Source organism: Littorina saxatilis, linkage group LG17 (assembly GCF_037325665.1).
Source record: "Littorina saxatilis isolate snail1 linkage group LG17, US_GU_Lsax_2.0, whole genome shotgun sequence".
Lineage (NCBI taxonomy): Eukaryota > Metazoa > Mollusca > Gastropoda > Littorinimorpha > Littorinidae > Littorina > Littorina saxatilis.
This window is the reverse complement of record NC_090261.1, coordinates 67,201,071-67,221,512: the sequence shown is the minus strand read 5'-3', so window position 1 is coordinate 67,221,512 and position 20,442 is coordinate 67,201,071. Positions and strand designations below refer to the sequence as shown.

At 41.3% G+C, this 20,442-nt stretch overlaps 1 protein-coding gene across 2 annotated transcripts; it reads left to right on the top strand.

Annotated features, from left to right (window-relative positions):
- Window positions 1-8,593: 8,593 nt before the first annotated feature.
- Window positions 8,594-18,914, top strand: LOC138952274 (uncharacterized). 2 transcript variants are annotated; one of them, XM_070323906.1, is made up of 5 exons: window positions 8,594-8,762; window positions 10,367-10,472; window positions 11,028-11,164; window positions 13,674-13,865; window positions 16,716-18,914. In XM_070323906.1, exons 1-5 carry the CDS (start codon window positions 8,705-8,707, stop codon window positions 17,531-17,533), a joined length of 1,311 nt encoding a protein of 436 aa, XP_070180007.1. In that variant the 5' UTR covers window positions 8,594-8,704; the 3' UTR covers window positions 17,534-18,914. The 2 variants fall into 2 exon arrangements, with proteins under 2 accessions (XP_070180007.1, XP_070180006.1); XM_070323905.1 differs by lacking the exon at window positions 8,594-8,762 and having other exon boundaries at window positions 9,993-10,472.
- Window positions 18,915-20,442: the final 1,528 nt, after the last annotated feature.

Here is a 20,442-nt window from a genome sequence, read left to right as displayed (position 1 = left end):
GCTTTGATAAGCTTTATTACGCTTGGATGCGATTATGACGCTTTAAATCACGCTCTGATACGATTATGAAGCTCTGTATTATCAAGCTCTGTTGTGCATTGGAAAATTTCCAGATCTCCGCTTTTGATCCAGAGCAGATCCACAAAATCATTGCATCTTTGACTCCACAACACGATGGCAGAACGACAAGATCCAGAAGTTCCAGATGTACCAGAGCGTGTCAAGTGGTGACAGACCGTGAAGACTGGGGTCCCCGCTTTGAACAAAGCTCTGTTAAGCTTTCCTACGCTTTGAGTCAAGCTTTACTGAACTTTGTTACGCTTTGTTAAGCTTTGATACGCTCTCGGCGCTTTAATCAATTCGTGACAGAGCGCCCAACATTTTTAAACATTTACATGTTTTGGGCGCTTTTGCCGAATGTCCCGCTTTGCTCAAAGCTTTCCAACGATCCTGACGCTTTAGTCAAGCTTTGTTACGCTTTGGTGCCGCTTTGCACGCCGCTTTAAAGCGCCACCTATGTGTGAGCGGGGTTTAACCAGCTTGCTGATGTGGACGTAGCTACTACGATGACTGTTATTTAACCTCTGCCGATGTGTGGGTGACATGCTAGGTATTGATCCATCTTTTGACAAACATTGTGTTGCAATAAGTATTATTCAGCGTGTACAAGTGACCACCGCTTTGTGGAGAAATAAATTCACTCAAATGCAAAAAAGTAGCCGAGAAAATGCTTTGCCTTAGAAAGTATAATGCTTTAAAACAAAATAAACTCTGATGTGGCACCGTCTGTAAGATGCCAACTAGAAGAACTGTGAGAACACAAACAAGTTGCCACCGCGGTTGTGTGGTACGTACCAAGCAAAATCATCGTTCCGAAATCCAGTCGATGCTTAAAACCACAAACCAGATTGCCGCCGTATATAGCTACTTTGAGGGCTGCTATTTAAAGTAAGTACATGTAAGGCGCCATTTTGGAAAGTTTTCTGACGATTTGGACCTTAACAAAGTTTAAGGGATCCTCGCTCTCCTGTAGTTTAGAAACACCTGCAGTGATTTGCTCAAAACTGCTCCGAAACTATGCCAAATAATTAAATGAATTTTACACAACGAGCAGTTTGCTTCTACAACTCTCCAGTGTCAGGAGTCCGGACTTCCGTTCATTTTGCCCAAAACTCGTTTCAAGTTGCCATTACCATAAATGATATGATAAAATTCAAATTCTGCTGCCTCGAATTAGTATAAATAGCCATAGGATTTAGGCATTTACTTTTAAAACAAGTGGTGACGTGTTCATTCATTGCGCTTTCGGCCGCCATTTTTAAAACTGTCATGGCGGCCCAACTAGTGAAATTCAGATGTGACATCCATGCCAGGGATATAACTATACGTTTAAACTGCAAGTCCAAGGCAGATGTTTACTTCTATCAATCAGCGTTTAGTGTGTTTCACCTTTTGGAAGTCATGCAGCAGACTAATAGCCAGATCGTACAAAATTAATACAGCTGGACATTTAAAATCAAGAAAATGTTGTACACCCCCCCCCCCACCCACCCCCGCCGCGCTTTCGCAAGACCACTGTCCTACTTCAACTGCGAACAACTGCATGCATTGCACAATCGACCCAGAAATAAAGTGACCCACTTCTGCGATACACCTTCCTTCTTGTGCAAACCATCATGTAAAGAACTTTTGGTTGGCCCATGCTTCTTCTTTCCACACACACACACACACACACATCTAACAAATCGATGAACAGAATAGGTACAAAAGAACCTGAGGTTTCCAGATGAGTGTATGCGTTATGTAGGAGGGTTAGTGTGGCGTCGTCTGGGCTTCTGTGTGGCTTGTATGCAAACTAAAATACGGTAAAGGTGAGATTGTGTTTGTCTGGGGAGAGTGTGTAGAAAGATTAGCTCAAAACACTTCATCACTATAGATGTGAGAGCAACAGGACGATAGTCGTTTACTGCATTTGCTTTTCTTTTGGGGGATACAAGACAGATAGTAGGGTTTTTGCACAGGGATGGAACTGGTTTTTACATTTAGTCAAGTTTTGACTAAATGTTTTAACAGAAGGGGGGAATCGAGACGAGGGTCCTAGTGGTGTATGTGTGTGTGTGTGTATGTGTGTGTGTGTGTATAGCGATTCAGAGTAAACCACTGGACCGATCTTTATGAAATTTTTCATGAGAGTTCCTGGGTATGATATCCCCAGATTTTTTGTTTTCCTTTTTTCGATAAATGTCTTTGATGACGTCATATCCGGCATTTTGTAAAAGTTGAGGCGGCACTGTCACACCCTCATTTTGTAATCAAATTGATTGCTTCCCCCGAAATATGCGTATGCTGCCTCAATGGCGGGGTAAAAAAGGCCATACACGTAGAAAACCACTCGTGCTAAAACATGAGTGACCCGAACGTGCGAGTTTCAGCCCATGACCGAAGAAGAACAAGAAGAAGAAGAAGAAGAAGAAGGTCACGCTTGAAATTAACGCTTCTTGATATCGCTTTCCAAACGTATACGAAGTGAACGGGAGCATAGGGTCAGTTTTTAACTTAACTTGCCTCCAACAGTGAGATAAAGAGTACTGTACACATATACGAACAGAGAGACTCGGAAACACACATAATTATGCCAATCAAAAGTTCTCCACAGGGTGGTTTGCACAAGAAGGAAGGTATATGTTTCACGGCGTGGACACAGCGCAGAAGTGGGTCACTTGATTTCTGGGTCGATTGTGCAATGCATGCAGGTATGAGGGAACGTGGCTCTGTCATTGTCAGACAACTCGCACTTAAAATAGGACAGTGGTCTTGCGAAAGCGCGCCGCTGTGTGCTGCTGTGTGCCGCTGTGCAACATTTTCTTGATTTTATTTTATTTACCAGCGTGTGTGTAGCATTCCTTGGTTTACATTTTACCAGCTTGTGTGTAGCACTCGTTGGTTTTAATTTACCAGCTTGTGTGTAGCATTCCTTGGTTTTAATTGTACCGCCTTGTGTGTAGCATTCTTTGGTTTTAATTTTCCAGCTGTATTAATGTCCTACGATCTGGGTCACAGTGCACCCCTCACTGTCGGTGTGAAAAGACTAGACAGTCTGCAAACAATGCAACCAACCAGTGTTTACCGGTTGTCATAGCAGCGAGATTGAATGTTCTCTCGATGCGAACAGAGACATACATACAGAGATGCGAAGCGAGGGCCGCTCGCGTGAACTCTTAGGCTACGCGGGCCGCGCTCGGTCAGCGTGACCTCGCGCCATCCCGTACTAAGTTGTTGTTCGCTTGCTCTCTGACACCGATTTGAAGTGCTTTTCTGTCATATTTCTTTGGATATATCCAGCTTCAGACGAGAGATATCAGTGTACGGTAAACTTGATTCATATTCTGTAGCTTCAATAGTGTGCACACGAATGCATTTGAGAGGATTGGCTTCCCGAAGTGAGTCAAAAACGGTTCCTTCGGTTCTTGCGGCCATTGTTTCTAAGTCCATTGTGCGTGGAGGCAATGTTTGGGAGCTAATATTTTCTTTTGTGCGAAACTTTGCTTTCCCTTGACTGGCAAATGCATTACTGGTGTATACATTAATCTGTTTGTATAATTTTTGACGCGCTGTAATTAAATTTGATGCTTATAAGTCTCACTCAAGTGGTTCTCGCACATACACTGGCGTGTGGATAAAAAGTTTTTAAGGAGAAATGAGCGAAATTGCTTACTTTAGGATTCATCTTCTAATCACCAAATAATGCAATAGTCTTCTTCTTGTGATTTTCTGTTTCTCTTGAGTGCAAATAATCAACATTTTGCATGTTTTATTATCTATGATTTTCTATGAAACAGTTATAACTCTTTAAAAACACAACAATTGCCAGCTTGGCGCCAGTCATGGGAGGATTACTTGCCCCTGTCGTAGGCGAAGAGTACGCGAACAATTGCCAGCTTGGCGCTAGTGGGAGGATTACTTGCCAATGACGGTACCCACCGTTAATTCAATTTTCATCTTCAGTTTCACAAAACAAAAAATGAAAAACGACTCAATTTTCAATATTTCGTTTTTCAATCTTCAATACGGTAAACAGAAAAACAGTTCACTTCCGTTTTTCAATATTTGATTTTCAATTCACAAATCAACAAGTCGCGTAAGGCGAAAATACAATATTTAGTCAAGTAGCTGTCGAACTCACAGAATGAAACTGAACGCAATGCCATTTTTCAGCAAGACCGTATACTCGTAGCATCGTCAGTCCACCGCTCATGGCAAAGGCAGTGAAATTGACAAGAAGAGCGGGGTAGTAGTTGCGCTAAGAAGGATAGCACGCTTTTCTGTACCTCTCTTTGTTTTAACTTTCTGAGCGTGTTTTTAATCCAAACATATCATATCTATATGTTTTTGGAATCAGGAACCGACAAGGAATAAGATGAAAGTGTTTTTAAATTGATTTCGACAATTTAATTTTGATAATAATTTTTATATATTTAATTTTCAGAGCTTGTTTTTAATCTGAATATAACATATTTATATGTTTTTGGAATCAGCAAATGATGGAGAATAAGATAAACGTAAATTTGGATCGTTTGATAAATGTTTATTTTTTTTTACAATTTTCCGATTTTTAATGACCAAAGTCATTAATTAATTTTTAAGCCACCAAGCTGAAATGCAATACCGAACCCCGGGCTTCGTCGAAGATTACTTGACCAAAATTTCAACCAATTTGGTTGAAAAATGAGGGCGTGACAGTGCCGCCTCAACTTTCACGAAAAGCCGGATATGACGTCATCAAAGACATTTATCAAAAAAATGAAAAAAACGTCTGAGGATATCATACCTGGGAACTCTCATGTCAAATTTCATAAAGATCGGTCCAGTAGTTTGGTCTGAATCGCTCTACACACACACACAGACACACACACACACACACACACACACACACACACACACATACACCACGACCCTCGTCTCGATTCCCCCCTCTACGTTAAAATATTTAGTCATAACTTGACTAAATATAAAAACCAAACAAGGTCTACTTCCGTTTTTCAATATTTTGTTTTTTATTCTTCAAAACGGTAAACAGCAAAACAGTCTACTTCCGTTTTTCAATGTTTGATTTTCAAAGCGATAATAGAAAAACAATCAACTTCCGTTTCTCAATAATGTAATATCTTTCATAGTTTTCTTGTGCAATGAACGCTCCCCGATTTCCCAACCAATCGAAGCTTGGTGTCATTTGCGCCATAACGCGGTCGGGTCACTTTGTGCCCCGCCGGGACTACCCCGGACTACCCCGGACTACAAGAAATGTTTGGACAACAAAGACAGATCATGTGATGCCACAATCTATTGATCTGTGTTTATTTACAAAACCCAGACACACAATTTTAAGGCAAGTCAACAAGTTTATTTTCAACCACTGACCCTGACTACCCCGGACTGCCCCTGAATGCACGCACACGGACGATTGTGTGTGTGTGTGTGTGTGTGTGTCTGTCTGTCTGTGCGTGTGTGTGAGTATGTGTGTGTGTGTGTGTAGAGCGATTCAGACTAAACTACTGGACCGATCTGTATGAAATTTGACATCAGAGTTCCTGGGAATGATAGCACACGCTTTCCCTTTATATTATATTCTTTGTGCCCCGGACTACCCCGAACTACCCCGGACTACCCCGGACTACCCTGGACTACCCCGGACTACCCCGGACTACAAGAAATGTTTGGACAACAAAGACAGATCATGTGATGCCACAATCTATTGATCTGTGTTTATTTACAAAACCCAGACACACAATTTTAAGTCAAGTCAACAAGTTTATTTTCAACCACTGCCGTGAAAAAAGCAGTGCGTTTAGTTTCATTCTGTGAGTTCGACAGCTTGATAAACAAGTCGCGTAAGGCGAAAATACAATATTTAGTCAAGTAGCTGCCATTTTTCAGCAAGACCGTATACTCGTAGCATCGTCAGTCCACCGCTCATAGCAAAGGCAGTGAAATTGACAAGAAGAGCGGGGTAGTAGTTGCGCTAAGAAGGATAGCACGCTTTTCTGTAACTCTCTTTGTTTTAACTTTCTGAGCGTGTTTTTAATCCAAACATATCATATCTATATGTTTTTGGAATCAGGAACCGACAAGGAATAAGATGAAAGTGTTTTTAAATTGATTTGGACAATTTAATTTTGATAATAATTTTTATATATTTAATTTTCAGAGCTTGTTTTTAATCCGAATATAACATATTTATATGTTTTTGGAATCAGCAAATGATGGAGAATAAGATAAACGTAAATTTGGATCGTTTTATACATTTTTATTTTTTTTTACAATTTTCCGATTTTTAATGACCAAAGTCATTAATTAATTTTTAAGCCACCAAGCTGAAATGCAATACCGAACCCCGGGCTTCGTCGAAGATTACTTGACCAAAATTTGAACCAATTTGGTTGAAAAATGAGGGCGTGACAGTGCCGCCTCAACTTTCACGAAAAGCCGGATATGACGTCATCAAAGACATTTATCAAAAAAATGAAAAAAACGTTCGGGGATTTCATACCCAGGAACTCTCATGTCAAATTTCATAAAGATCGGTCCAGTAGTTTAGTCTGAATCGCTCTACACACACACACACACACACACGCACGCACGCACGCACATACACCACGACCCTCGTTTCGATTCCCCCTCGATGTTAAAATATTTAGTCAAAACTTGACTAAATATAAAAAACGCTCGCGCTGGACCCGAGTACTCTTCACACACACACACACACTCTCTCTTCCTCACTCCCTCTCTCTCTCTCTCTCTCTCTCTCTCTCTCTCTTTCTTACACACACACACACACACACACACACACACACACACACACACACACACACACACACACACACTGACACACTCACACACACACACACACACACACACACACACACGCACACGAGTACAGACTCATGCACGCGCGCGCACACACACACACACACACACACACACACACACACACACACACACACACACACACACACACAAACAGTAACACTAACACATGTGCACAAAATGAACACACACACACACACACACACACACACACACACACACACACACACCGCGCGAGAGAAAAAGACTAGTACAGGGAGGCATGACGTCATGATGAACGTTTGAACGAACTGCGCCCAATAGTTTCCCAGCAATAAGCTGTTAAGTCCAGACAGACAGACAGACAGACAGACACAAACACAATTAAAGTCTGCTGAGCCCTAGTTTTAGCGTACTCGGGGATAAACACAGATCAATAGATTGTGGCATCACATGATCTGTCTTTGTTGTCCAAACATTTCTTGTAGTCCGGGGTAGTCCGGGGTAGTCCAGGGTAGTCCAGGGTAGTCCGGGGTAGTTCGGGGTAGTCCGGGACACAAAGAATATAATATAAAGGGAAAGCGTGTGCTATCATTCCCAGGAACTCTGATGTCAAATTTCATACAGATCGGTCCAGTAGTTTAGTCTGAATCGCTCTACACACACACACACACACTCACACACACGCACAGACAGACAGACAGACACACACACACACACACACACACCACACACACACACACACACACACACACACACACACACACACACACACACACAATCGTCCGTGTGCGTGCATTCAGGGGCAGTCCGGGGTAGTCAGGGTCAGTGGTTGAAAATAAACTTGTTGACTTGACTTAAAATTGTGTGTCTGGGTTTTGTAAATAAACACAGATCAATAGATTGTTTCATCACATGATCTGTCTTTGTTGTCCAAACATTTCTTGTAGTCCGGGGTAGTCCGGGGCACAAAGTGACCCGACCGCGTTATGGCGCAACTGACACCGAGCTTCGATTGGTTGGGAAATCGGGGAGCGTTCATTGCACAAGAAAACTATGAAAGATATTACATTATTGAGAAACGGAAGTTGATTGTTTTTCTATTATCGCTTTGAAAATCAAACATTGAAAAACGGAAGTAGACTGTTTTGCTGTTTACCGTTTTGAAGAATGAAAAACAAAATATTGAAAAACGGAAGTAGACCTTGTTTCGTTTTTTGATTTGTGAATTGAAAATCAAATATTGAAAAACGGAAGTGAACTGTTTTTCTGTTTACCGTATTGAAGATTGAAAAACGAAATATTGAAAATTGAGTCGTTTTTCATTTTTTGTTTTGTGAAACTGAAGATGAAAATTGAATTAACGGTGGGTACCGTCATTCTTGCCCCTGCCGTAGGCGAGGATAACGCAAGCGGGAAGACAGCGCTTCGCATCTCTTCTATCTATGTCTCGATGCGAATAAGCAGACAGTGTACTTGACTCAAAATGCTGGTGATTATCATTGATGTGTGAAAAGAATGTACCGGTGGTTTCAACAAAGAAGCAGAAATGTAGAATAAGTGTGGATTACATCACAGGAGCTTGTATCCAATCGCCGGTCGATCATTATTTACTCCTGCATGCCTATTATTAACTGCTGCATGCTTACCCTTACTACTACTATTTATAAGGGTAAGCATGCAGCAGTTAATAATAGGCATGCAGGAGTAAATAATGATCGACCGGCGATTGGATACAAGCTCCTGTGGATTACATTTGTGATTATATACCACTCGCTTCGTCTTTTTGAAAGGTGGCGTAAGACTGTGCCGATTTTATTAGTCAGACTCTGACACATTTCGAAGCCAGAAAGGAAGGAGGATGTTTACCTGTTGTTACCTGTGTTTTGTATTCACCGCCGCCTCTCAGTTCATCACAGGTAAATCACACCTGACAGTCTGACATGCACCTGTATGTTTGTGTGTGTTTATATGCGCGCGTGTGTGTGTGTGTTTGTGTGTGTATGTGTTCAGTCGTGTGTGTAAAGTGACTTGTGTTGCAGGGCATACCAAGTGACGGCTGAAAGTTACTTCTAGATTTGCTTTTGAACAAGTGGGTCACTTTAGTGAAAAGAATGTACCGGTGGTTTCAACAAAGAAGCAGAATTGTGAAATCAGAAAGGAAGGAGGAAGCACAGCACTGTTAAAGGGATACGATGTTTACCTGTTGTTACCTGTATTTTGTGTTCGCCGCAGCCTCTCAGTTCATCACAGGTAAATCACACCTGACAGTCATACATGCACCTGTGACCTGTGTTTGTGTTTGTGGTGTGTTATGTTATGTTATCAAACCGAACTCTGACATGGATTACAGGATCTTTTCCGTGCGCACTTGGTCTTGTGCTTGCGTGTACACAGGAAGGGGGTTAATTAAGCCACTAGCAGGTCTGCACATAAGTTGACCTGGGAGATCGGATAAATCTCCACTCTTAACCCACCACGCGGCAGCGACCGGGATTCGAACTCACGACCTCCCGATTAGGAGGCCGACGTCTTACCACTGCGCCCGTCTTATGTTGGTTCAAAACATGTTTTAGTTATGAAACATCGTGTGGCATGTAATACATTAGAAACATTGGGGCCACACAATAACCTATACTTACATTAAGTGTGGTTACGATAAAAATGATATCTTAACAGAAAATACTACGTATCTACAGACGCTGTCAAGATCACAATAATGTTAATACTTGCACAGGAAATATCAGGTGCCAATAAGGAACAATAATACAATAAGGAATGAAACTTATAATTCAAAGCAAGGGAGAGGAGTAAGGGGAGATTATGCGTCTTTAGATTACATCCACAATGTCAATAAAATGAAACGTTTGAGCTCTTTGGGGGAGCGAAGTTTGTGTGTGTGTATGGGAGGGGGGGGGAGAGGTATGCTGACAAGCACAGTCTTACTTGCTAATTCCATTTGCCTACAGCAGCAATAACGTGAGGGAAAATACTATCTTATCATATCAAACTCAATCAGCCAAACACAGACTGTTATCTTTAAATACAGGGTGGTGCCATAAGTATTGCTTATTGTAAGACACAAACTGCGAGGGGTATCTATATATATATATTGGGATCGCGCGCATAAGAAAATCGATAAACAATACTGTAAGTGCCAGAGTGTTTTGAACTTTTGATTTTTAGTTGTATTCTTAGCTCCTTGTTACTGACTATAATCGGCCAGAAAGCGATGCGTACATAGTCTGCAAGTAGTCGTGTTGCAGGGTATACCAAGTGACGACTGACAGCTACCTCTGAATTTGCTTTTGATTAAGTGGTGCTGGAAATGCCCTGTAGTCGAATTTCAAGGTAAACCAAAACAATTTCAATGATAGTAAGACCTCAGGATTGGGATGATCAAGAACATCTCTCCATTTGGTCATCTGTCTTCTCTTCTCGGCTGTCTTGATGCACATGATAGGGAGGACAGCGAATTGGACCAAATGGTCATTTATTCCCCGAATTGTGTTGCTCGGTACAGGTGCCAGAGGTCAGTGTAAAGGTGTCATAGACCAGATGAACGTCACAAAGCCGTACACGAATTATCTCCGGTCGCCAGGATACTCCCGGCACGATGCTCGCGATCCGTAAGTATTCCAACAAACCAACACATACACTAATTAGCCTTTACCGGATCACGCTTTGGACTACAGTCCGGATGATGTGGGTCATGCACGACCCATACTTTCTAAAGAACGATCCAACGTAAAAAGTACGGATCGTAAACGACGCAAGCCTTTCAAAAAGAGATACAATCTTGACCCCCTCTTTACAGAGTATGGGTCGTACACGACCCACGCCATCCAAATAGGGATACACACCGTAACATGTCTTTTTTGATTCCACACGGGTCGTCCACGGCCCACAACATCTTGACAGTGTGGTTCAAATTACGTCGTTGTTTATTTGTTTGTTTACAAAGATAATCCTTTAAAAATAGGTCGATAGGAAGGTTCTATGGAGTTTGAGGATTACATGAAATCTCGAACTACGAGTCCCAATAGTTGTAGAGACACTTTTGTGAGGTTCTGGGTCGTCCACGACCCACGAATCACGGTGAAGGTTAAAATGAATATAATTGACAGACGCGAGGACGTAAACGATCTCGTGTGTGTGTGTGTGTGTGTGTGTGTGTGTTGCAGAAGCTCACCCTGCCAGTGGTTGCTGAGAGCGGAGGGCGGCGGCAATTTCTTGTACCTGATTGTGTTGTCGGTGGCCCTTGACGATGTTACAAATTCCCCGTGCACTTACCGTGACCGCGTGGAGATTCACGACGGCTGTAAGTTATACATGGATTCATCGTGTTGCAATGACGACAGAATTTTTTTATTTGTTTTTTGAATTAACTTGGCTCAACAACTTGGCTCTTTCGTGGTCAGATCATTAAATGAAGGTTTTATTAATTACACAGAGACAAGGGATAATAATAGATATCCCCAAAGGCGATAAACAAAGACAGTATTTAAAGAACTGGAGAACAATATCACTTCTGAATGTAGCATACAACATTGGATAATCCTGTATAGCTAATAGAATTCAGACAGTTCTTCCACACCTTATTGATGCATATCAGACAGGATTTGTGACTGGCAGGTATATTGGAGATAACCTGCGATTATTGTATGATTTAATAGATTGTTTAAAAACAACAGACACTGCAGGGTTATTTGTTTCAGTAGATTTTGAAAAAGTGTTCGATTCCATTATTTATATTATGCACAGAGTTTTGAAAAGGTTTGGATTTTGAGACAATTTGTGTCAATGGATATCAGCCTTTTATACCAATAGTAAGTCTTCCATTATTCTACGTCCATATCAATAAATCGTGGTTGCAGACAAGGAAATCCCTTGTTTTGTTCAGAAAAGTTCAAATTGCTAAAAAGGTCATTCACTTTAATGACTGGACTGAAAAAGGTCTATTTAAGGTAAAACATTTGATTAAAGAAGATGGAACATTTTTGAATTATCAAGAATTTCAAACAAAATATAATGTTCAAAATACAAAATTCTTGATTATTTTGGCTGCGTTAATTAGGTTAAGGTTTATAAGCACAAAAACATGCATTGAGTTTATTAATGCAGATGCAAAGGAACAGATGAAAGCGTTAAACTTGATTGAATTAACAATGAAAGGATCCCAATCGTATAATGGTATAATGATAGGAAAAAAACCTGAAATGTCAAAAGCATGTAAACATTGGGAAATAATATTGGACGGAGAAATTGATTGCACAAAGAAAAGAAAAGAAGTCAAGTTACGATGGTTTCAATTAAAAATTAGTTACCGAATTTTAGTTACAATCTCTATTCTGAAGAATATGGGGGTAACAACAAGTAACCTGTGCATTTTTTGCAATTTACAAAGAGACACCATTATTTATGGCAGTGTGAATTTGCTCAGACCTTTTGGAACAACCTTAAGTGTATGAAAGATACATTTTAGAAGTGCAGCAGGCTTGAGTTAAAGCCCCAGTCTGTCTCAAATGGTCCTGCGGCCGTCATCTGAGAGAAGAATCACAACAGATCGAATTATCTCACGTAACAACCTTTCGCCAGTAATACAGATTCTTCTTAAAGCCCCAGTCTGTCTCAAATGGTTTACTGAACGATTAAAATCTTCTCACGAAAAAAGCCGTTCTGACCTTATGGAACACACTTGCAAAAGCATTTAACAGCATGAAATGACACAGTTCGTTTGAATGGCTATTTAGCTTGTGTAAACCACACACCAGATTTCGTGGTTTATTTTACCCCTGAGCCATCGTGGACCCGTGTCACATGCTATCCTTTTTTTCACAATTTCGTCGTCAGTGTGTGATTTCAATGCGACTCGCTGAATCGGCAATAGCACGTTATTGTGTACCTCTGAATCTAAAATGCAACAAACGACTGCGAGTCGCACGAACTTATCGGCGGCGGTTAGCTTCAAAGAAGCAAGTGATATGCAGAAAATTCGTCTGCTTGGGGAAACACGACCTTGCGTGAGCAGCTTCCGGGGTCCCTTTTTTCAAACTTTCAAAACTTCGAATTGTACTGATCTTGTCTTGATGAAAAAAGAATTCTTTTTTGATTTAAGAATGTTTTTGTAACAAGCTGTCAATTTATTATTGAGATTTTAAAAGTTAGTTCTAGCGCCAAAACGAGGCGTACGATTTGTCTCATTGTAAATCCACCGGGTTGGCCACGCAAAAATAAATTCTTTGAAAATTGCTCGCTCCTTAAGGAGGGCACCTAGGATGTTCTCAAGCGTTGAGCGTTTAAACAAAAGGGTGTTTGTATTGTGTATAAAAGCCTGACAGTGTCTGTGACCAGAAACTGGTGGTTAACGGGAAGCTGAGTGTGCCTTTAAACCCCACACTTGTATTAGTTTGACAAGACGGCAAAATAAACATTGATGAAGGTTTTGATTGTATTTTATTGCAAGACATTTTTTTTATACAAATGTAGAATAAATAAAGTAAAGCCAACATTGAATTTTTTTTTAAAGGATCTGGTCCACACGTACAAGATTCATAAACATATCCACTGTACAGAACTGAATTATGGAATTATGGAAATTTCATACTACTCCCTTGTGGAACGGTATTTATCATGACTGTTTGTATATTATATTGAATATGTTTTTATCCGTCATATCCACTGTATCATCATGTGACTTCTATGCATTGCATGACAAAATGTAAAATTTCCTGAATAAAACATTTTTGAAGAAAAAAATGTCAATCCCTTCAGTCGACTGATTGACTGAATGTTTTTATATCGCTTTACACGACTTGTTTTCTTTTCAGCTGATGAGAATTCCCCGCTGCTTGTGACGCTGTGCGGCAGAACAAGCGACGATGACCGTTTCTACAGCAGTCAGCCCTTGGTCTTCATCAACTTTATCTTCCAGGGCTCTGTCCGGGTCGAAGACTCTATGCAGGGCAGAGGTTTTTCTCTTCAGATGGATAGCGTGGAATCAACAACAAAACGTCCTCCAAGTGAGTAACAAGTACCCCGCTAAATTTACAACACCGAAAGGTAAAAAATCAAATCAAATCAAGAAAGGTAGGTTTAATATGCAAGGTTTAATTATAAACACACCCAAAAATCCTTAGAATTTCTACCTATCGATCTGTAAACTGGTTTTTGTCCTCACACATTCACACTCGTCCGTCCATCCGTCCGTTTGTCTTTGAGACATTCCACTTTTGTAACTCTACCCTGGAAAGAACAACAACAACAAAAGCATTATCAATACATACACATACTTTTTTTTAAATATTTTTTTTAGATATAATAATGACAGCTTATATAGCGCAAACTACAGTAAACTATGCTCTCCGCGCTTTACATATTAAAGGCAGAGTAAGCCTCCCGTAAACCATCACAGATACGGTCAGGCTTTTACACACAGTACAAACACCATTTCATTTAAACACTCACCAATTGAGAACATCCTAGGTGCCCTCCGTAAAGAGCGAACAATTTTCAAAGAATTTATTTTTGCGTGGTTTATCTTACCCCTGAGCCATCGTGAACCCGTGTGATCCAGTTTTCCCTTTTCACAATGCAGTCGTCATAGTTAGTCATTTGAATGCGACTCGACGTGAGCTTATCTACAATAGCACGTTTTTTTTTATGCACGAAACAACGGCTGTGGTTCACAAGAACTCTAGCGATGGCTTTTGACTGTTGAGAGGAACGGCGATTTGCACTGATAAACCGGCCGTCGTCTGCTACGACCCTTGCGTGACCCTGCTTCCGGGCTTTTCTTTTTTTAAACTTTCACAACTTCGAATTGTTCTGATCTTGTCTTGATGAAAAACGAATTCTTTTATGATTAAAGAATGTTTGTGTAACAAGCTGTCAATTTATTATTTAGATTTTAAAAGTTAGGTCTAGCGCAAAAACGAGGCGCCGTTGTTGTTAACGGAACAAGTCTACGAAAATAAATTCTTTGAAAATGTCTCACGCTCGACAGAAAGCAGCCAGGATGTTCCCGTTCGGTGAGCGTTCAAATGGAAGTATGCTTGTACTGTATTTAGACGCTCGGGGAGCTCTGTGATGGTTTACGGGAGGCTTACTGTGCCTTTAACTATTAATAAAACCATACTATTTAAACATCAAATACATACATATACATATATATATATAATATATAATACATTCTATCAAAATAACGTAACAATAAACTTACACCAACACATTATCCACTTATGGACAATACCATGCAATAGATGCACAACTCACAATTAATCATGTACAATGAACATTGGAAAATCTCAACTTAAACCACACACACACACACACACACACACACACACACACACACACACACACATACATACACACATACACACACACACACATACACACACACACACACACACACACACACTGTGTCACTGTGACACAAGTTGACAACACACATCATGTACAGCCATCTCTTTAAACAAGAAAGGTGAAGAGTTGTCTATTATTCCAGATAGAGTTTAAACAGGTGGGTTTTTAAAGCGGTTCTAAAAGCGGGGGTTGAGTCCATGTGGCAAATGTTATGGGGGAGTGAGTTCCATTGTTTAGGGGCAGCATAGAAGAAGGACTTGTGACCAAACGTTTTAGTTCTAACATGGGGGATGCAAAAAAGTCAGGAATCAGATAAGGAGCGAAGCTGTCTGGACGGTTTTAAGCCATTTACACAGTCAACATTTCGGAGAATTAAACAGGAGATGTTTGACAGAAAAAGCTATGACAGAGAGTACACAGTTTGTGTTAAATGCCATATGAAAAAAAATATTATCATTAAATAAGTTCCTTTAATTGTTTTAAAAGAGTGTTGCTACCTGTCATCTTAGATGTTACAAAGTTATTCACAAGAACTTTAACCTATTTGAAAGAGAAACAACACGATTCGAGAAAGGCTGTGCAGTGACTCATCTTACAAATGGGAATGGGATGGCTCCAAGATGGTCGAAACATGAACGTTATAATTATGAACTAACCTTTCTTGTTAAGGGAATTAAATAATTGTATAAATAAGTAGAATCATTATTTGGATTTTTTAGATACACATCTACCCGTGACAATTATCAAGTAAGCCTACCAAACAAAACTATTAATACACTACTCAAGAGATACAAAAACCCACGAATATCATTTGTCCTTCAATTGACACTAGTTACCTAAAGCCGGCAACGACAACTGACTCTCACTGTCTTCGTTTGCAGTGGATACCCCCCTTTAAGACCCCCCCCCCCCCCCCAATTTTAAAGGTCCTTGTCTACATTTTTATACCGAAATCGCCATTTGACCATTAAAATGCAGAGTCTATTATCTACAAATATCAACAATACACCCCCTTTCGATCAGGAAAGACGAAGCCAGTGTAGCCGTTTGAAAATTCATTGTAGTATTCCAGCGTAGTACTCATAGTAGGATATCCTTATTTGGAAAATGCCAAGCGCAAAACTCCTCTCAAATCCCGTGCATTTCGTGCGTTTAAAAAAACCGTGGACAGCGCTCCAGTGTCAAACTGTTGCTGCACTTGTTTGGGCGTGGCTATAAGCATAGTGACATGAATTTGATTGGTCAGTATTTTTAGGCAAAAGCACATGTTCTCAGCAAACAGAAAACACACGCTACCCAAAAATAAAATCTTTTTTTACATATATTTTTTTTTCTATAACTTTTTTCCCCATGGTTCATTCATCATCTGACATAACTTTTTAGCGAAATCTAACCATAAGATTATTGAAAAAAAGCAAAAATGTAGACGACCACCTTTAAGACCTCCCCTCTAAAAGGGGGATTCCACTGTATACACACCTGTGGACGTGTTGTTTCCATTTCAGATACAAGCGATACAGACGACGATGATTCCACCTGGCATACGGCGATTGGCGTGGTCATATTTGTTTTTGTGATTCTTGCCGGCGGCATCGCGGAAAAATGTCGCCGCCGGCATTTCTCAAAACCGTCGTCGGTTTCCGACTCTCGTGGCAACACCGACACCCAGAGCCCCGCCATCCCGTCGGCACCCACCCTTGCTTCTACCGTCCTCTACGCCAACTCCAACACCAACGCCCTCCAGCGCGCGCGCGCCCAGGAAGAGTTCGTGCTGGCTGGTGGGGATGAAATCTCTTCGCCACGGTTTGGCGGTGGGAACACAGACTCGTCCAGAGACGGCTTCGCCCCGTCAGATGAAATGTCTTCACCACGGTTTGGTGGTGGGAACACAGACTCATCCAGCGACGGCTTCGCCTCTTCAGATGAAATGTCTTCACCACGGTTTGGTGGTGGGAACACAGACTCGCCCAGGGATGGCTATGTGTCTTCAAATGAACACGCGGATACGGGGTGCTTGATTGTGGGAGAGGCCCCGCCATCCTATGAAAGTGTGGTCCACGAGGACAGCAACGCACAGGAAGAGTTCGTGCCGTCTGGTGGGGATGAAATCTCTTCGCCACGGTTTGGTGGTGGGAACACAGACTCGTCAGGAGATGGCTTTGTGTCTTCAAATGGACTCACGGATACGGGGTGCTTGATTGTGGGAGAGGCCCCGCCATCCTATGAAAGTGTGGTCAACGGTGACTGCAGGCTGCAATTGTCGCTGCCAGTGCAGCCCTCCGAGGCTACGGTGGTCACGGACATAACGCCCAAGCCAGAGTAAACAATGCGGCTAACATCGTGTTTGACTTAACGGGAAATGTTTGGTTTTTCTTCTTCTTCTGCGTTCATGGGCTGAAACTCCCACGTACACTCGTGTTTATTGCACCAGTGTGTTTTTAAAGATATGACCGTTTTTACCCCGCCATTTAGGCAGCCATACGCCGATTTCGGGGGATGCATTCTTGGTATTTTCGTGTTTTTATAACCCACCGAACTCTGCACCGGTGATGCAATCAAAAGATACGTAAGTGATCCAAGTCTAAGCAATCACAAGATTTGTAGCAATGATGCTTATTTAAACTATTCCGCTGAATCATAATATACCGGCGTCTGTGATATATCCCCCCGCTCCCCTCAAACAGACAATAGAACAGAAAGAAGAATGACAGATGTAACGATTCACGAATCAAAACAAACAAACGGAAAAAACGGAAAAAAAATCCGTTTGTTTTGGTTCGTGAATCGTTACACATCTGGCAGTCTTCTTTCTGTTTGATTGTCTGTCTTCTTCTTGTTCTGTTTTGTGTGTTTGGCTGAAGAAGACATTATAATGGAAGGGCGCTGGTTCTGTGCGACGCTTAGTTTTTGAGATAGGTGTGACTGACGAAGAACAGGACGTCACATTCCAAATAAGCACGACTATGTTGCAGGTGGAAGCCGCTGAGATTGCATTTCTTCGGGAGGTTTCCGCAAAAATAGATATTACACGATTTGCGCGAAACAGTTGAGAAGCAGACGATCTCTGAGATCTCTGCTCGTCTCGTGATAACGTTATTTTGTATGATAACGATTCACTTGCAAACTAAAGTATACAATTTGGTGTGTCAGTGGTAAATGTAAGTAGAAATGTGTAATACAGACAAAGCAAACAAATGAACGTGTTTTTCTCGTGAAAATGTTGCGTTGTGCGGGTGTTTGGGTGGCCACGTGATGTACACAAAGCAAAGTGCGGGACGGACTCTGCTCTGTGCTGTAACACTGGCAAGTTCAAAACACGAGAAAAACGATTTCGTTATGCGGGCAGCCACGGGGGATGTATGTATTTTTCAAATGGTTGTAAAATAAGTCTTGTATTCATCACCGTACTCAGGCCCTGTTCTTTTTTTCGTCACACCTAAAACCGTTATTTCTTGTGAGCGACGCAGCATTAGACCGCCTTTTTCGGCTTGCTTTACCTGTGATTTCTGTTCTCAAAATGGCCGCGCCAAAGTTTCTGTTTCTTCTGAACTACATATGTACAAAACTCTTCTTGCACTTTATTCCCTGCCTTGAAAGGCAGGTCAAATGAATTCTCGTGCTTTCGAAGTGCAACTTATGCGAATTGAGAGGTCTAGATGCATAAGAGGAACTTCCCTGAATGTACAGCGCTAATGTTTCAAATTGGTCACCGTGTGTATTTCATTCATATTTTAATCTGTCGACGTGCTCGTGCTGAGCTGTCAGGCACTAAACCTACAGAGAAACCTTTTTGTGCTTGTTTTAATCTTGTTTATTAATTGATATATTGATAACTTGGTGTGTTATTAATGTTTTGTTGTCGGTGTTTTGCATTGTGAATAATTCAAAAAGGTAATCATAAATGAAAAGATTGTATGTACGTAAATGATTAAGGTGATGCAATCAATAATGTTGTATGTACGTAAATGCTCAAGTCTATGCAATCAAAAGGTCTGTAGCACTGCAATGATGCTTATGTAAACGTTTTCTGTCGAGTCATAATATACCAGCGTCTGTGATATCCCCCCCCCCCCCTCCCCAGGCAGACAATGGAACAAAAAGGAGAATGACAGATGTGTAACGATTCACGAACCAAAACAAACAAACGAAAAAGAAAAAAAAAAGAAGTTTGTTTTGGTTCGTGAATCGTTACACATCTGTCATTCTCCTTTCTGTTCTGTTGTCTGTCTTCTTCTTGTTCTGTTTTGTGTGTTTGGCTGGAGAAGACCCTTAATTTAAGACGCCGCTTGTATTTGTTCCGTATTCTTCGTTCTCAAGTGAATACAGTATTTTTTTGTCTTTTTATTTATCGCTCTACTGCGCAATCAGCATTCTTTTTCTGCTTACGTAAACTTGTTCTGCTGAATCAAAACAAACCAGCGTCTGTGATATCACCCCCCCCCCCCCCCAATGATGAAGGCGATTCAACCAAAAGATATGTAGCAGTGGTGCCAAAACAAACCAACGTCTGTGATAGTAAATGTATTAACATTCCCGATTTTCCTCTGATAAAAAAGGAATGGTTGCTTTTAAATTGAACTCTAAGCCAACGACAACTCATCAGCGTGCACATTTTGAAATAAAATGAGAAACAGACAGACAGACACAGACTGACAGACACAGACAGACAGACACAGACAGACTGACAGACACAGACAGACACAGACAGACAGACTGACAGACAGACTGACAGACACAGACAGACAGACAGACAGACACAGACAGACTGACAGACACAGACAGACAGACTGACAGACAGACTGACAGACACAGACAGACACAGACAGACAGACAGACTGACAGACAGACTGACAGACACAGACAGACACAGACAGACAGACAGACTGACACTGAGACACAGACTGACAGACACAGACAGACACAGACTGACAGACACAGACAGACACAGACAGACAGACACAGACAGACTGACACTGAGACACAGACAGACACAGACTGACAGACAGAGACAGACAGACAGACAGAGACAGACACAGACATACAGACTGACAGACACAGACATACAGACTGACAGACACAGACAGACACAGACTGACAGACACAGACAGACAGACACAGACAGACACAGACTGACAGACACAGACAGACAGACAGACACACACAGACAGACAGAAGTAGAAACAGAGGAAGACGGACAGACAGACAAGAACAGACTAAGTGAGAGAAACAGAT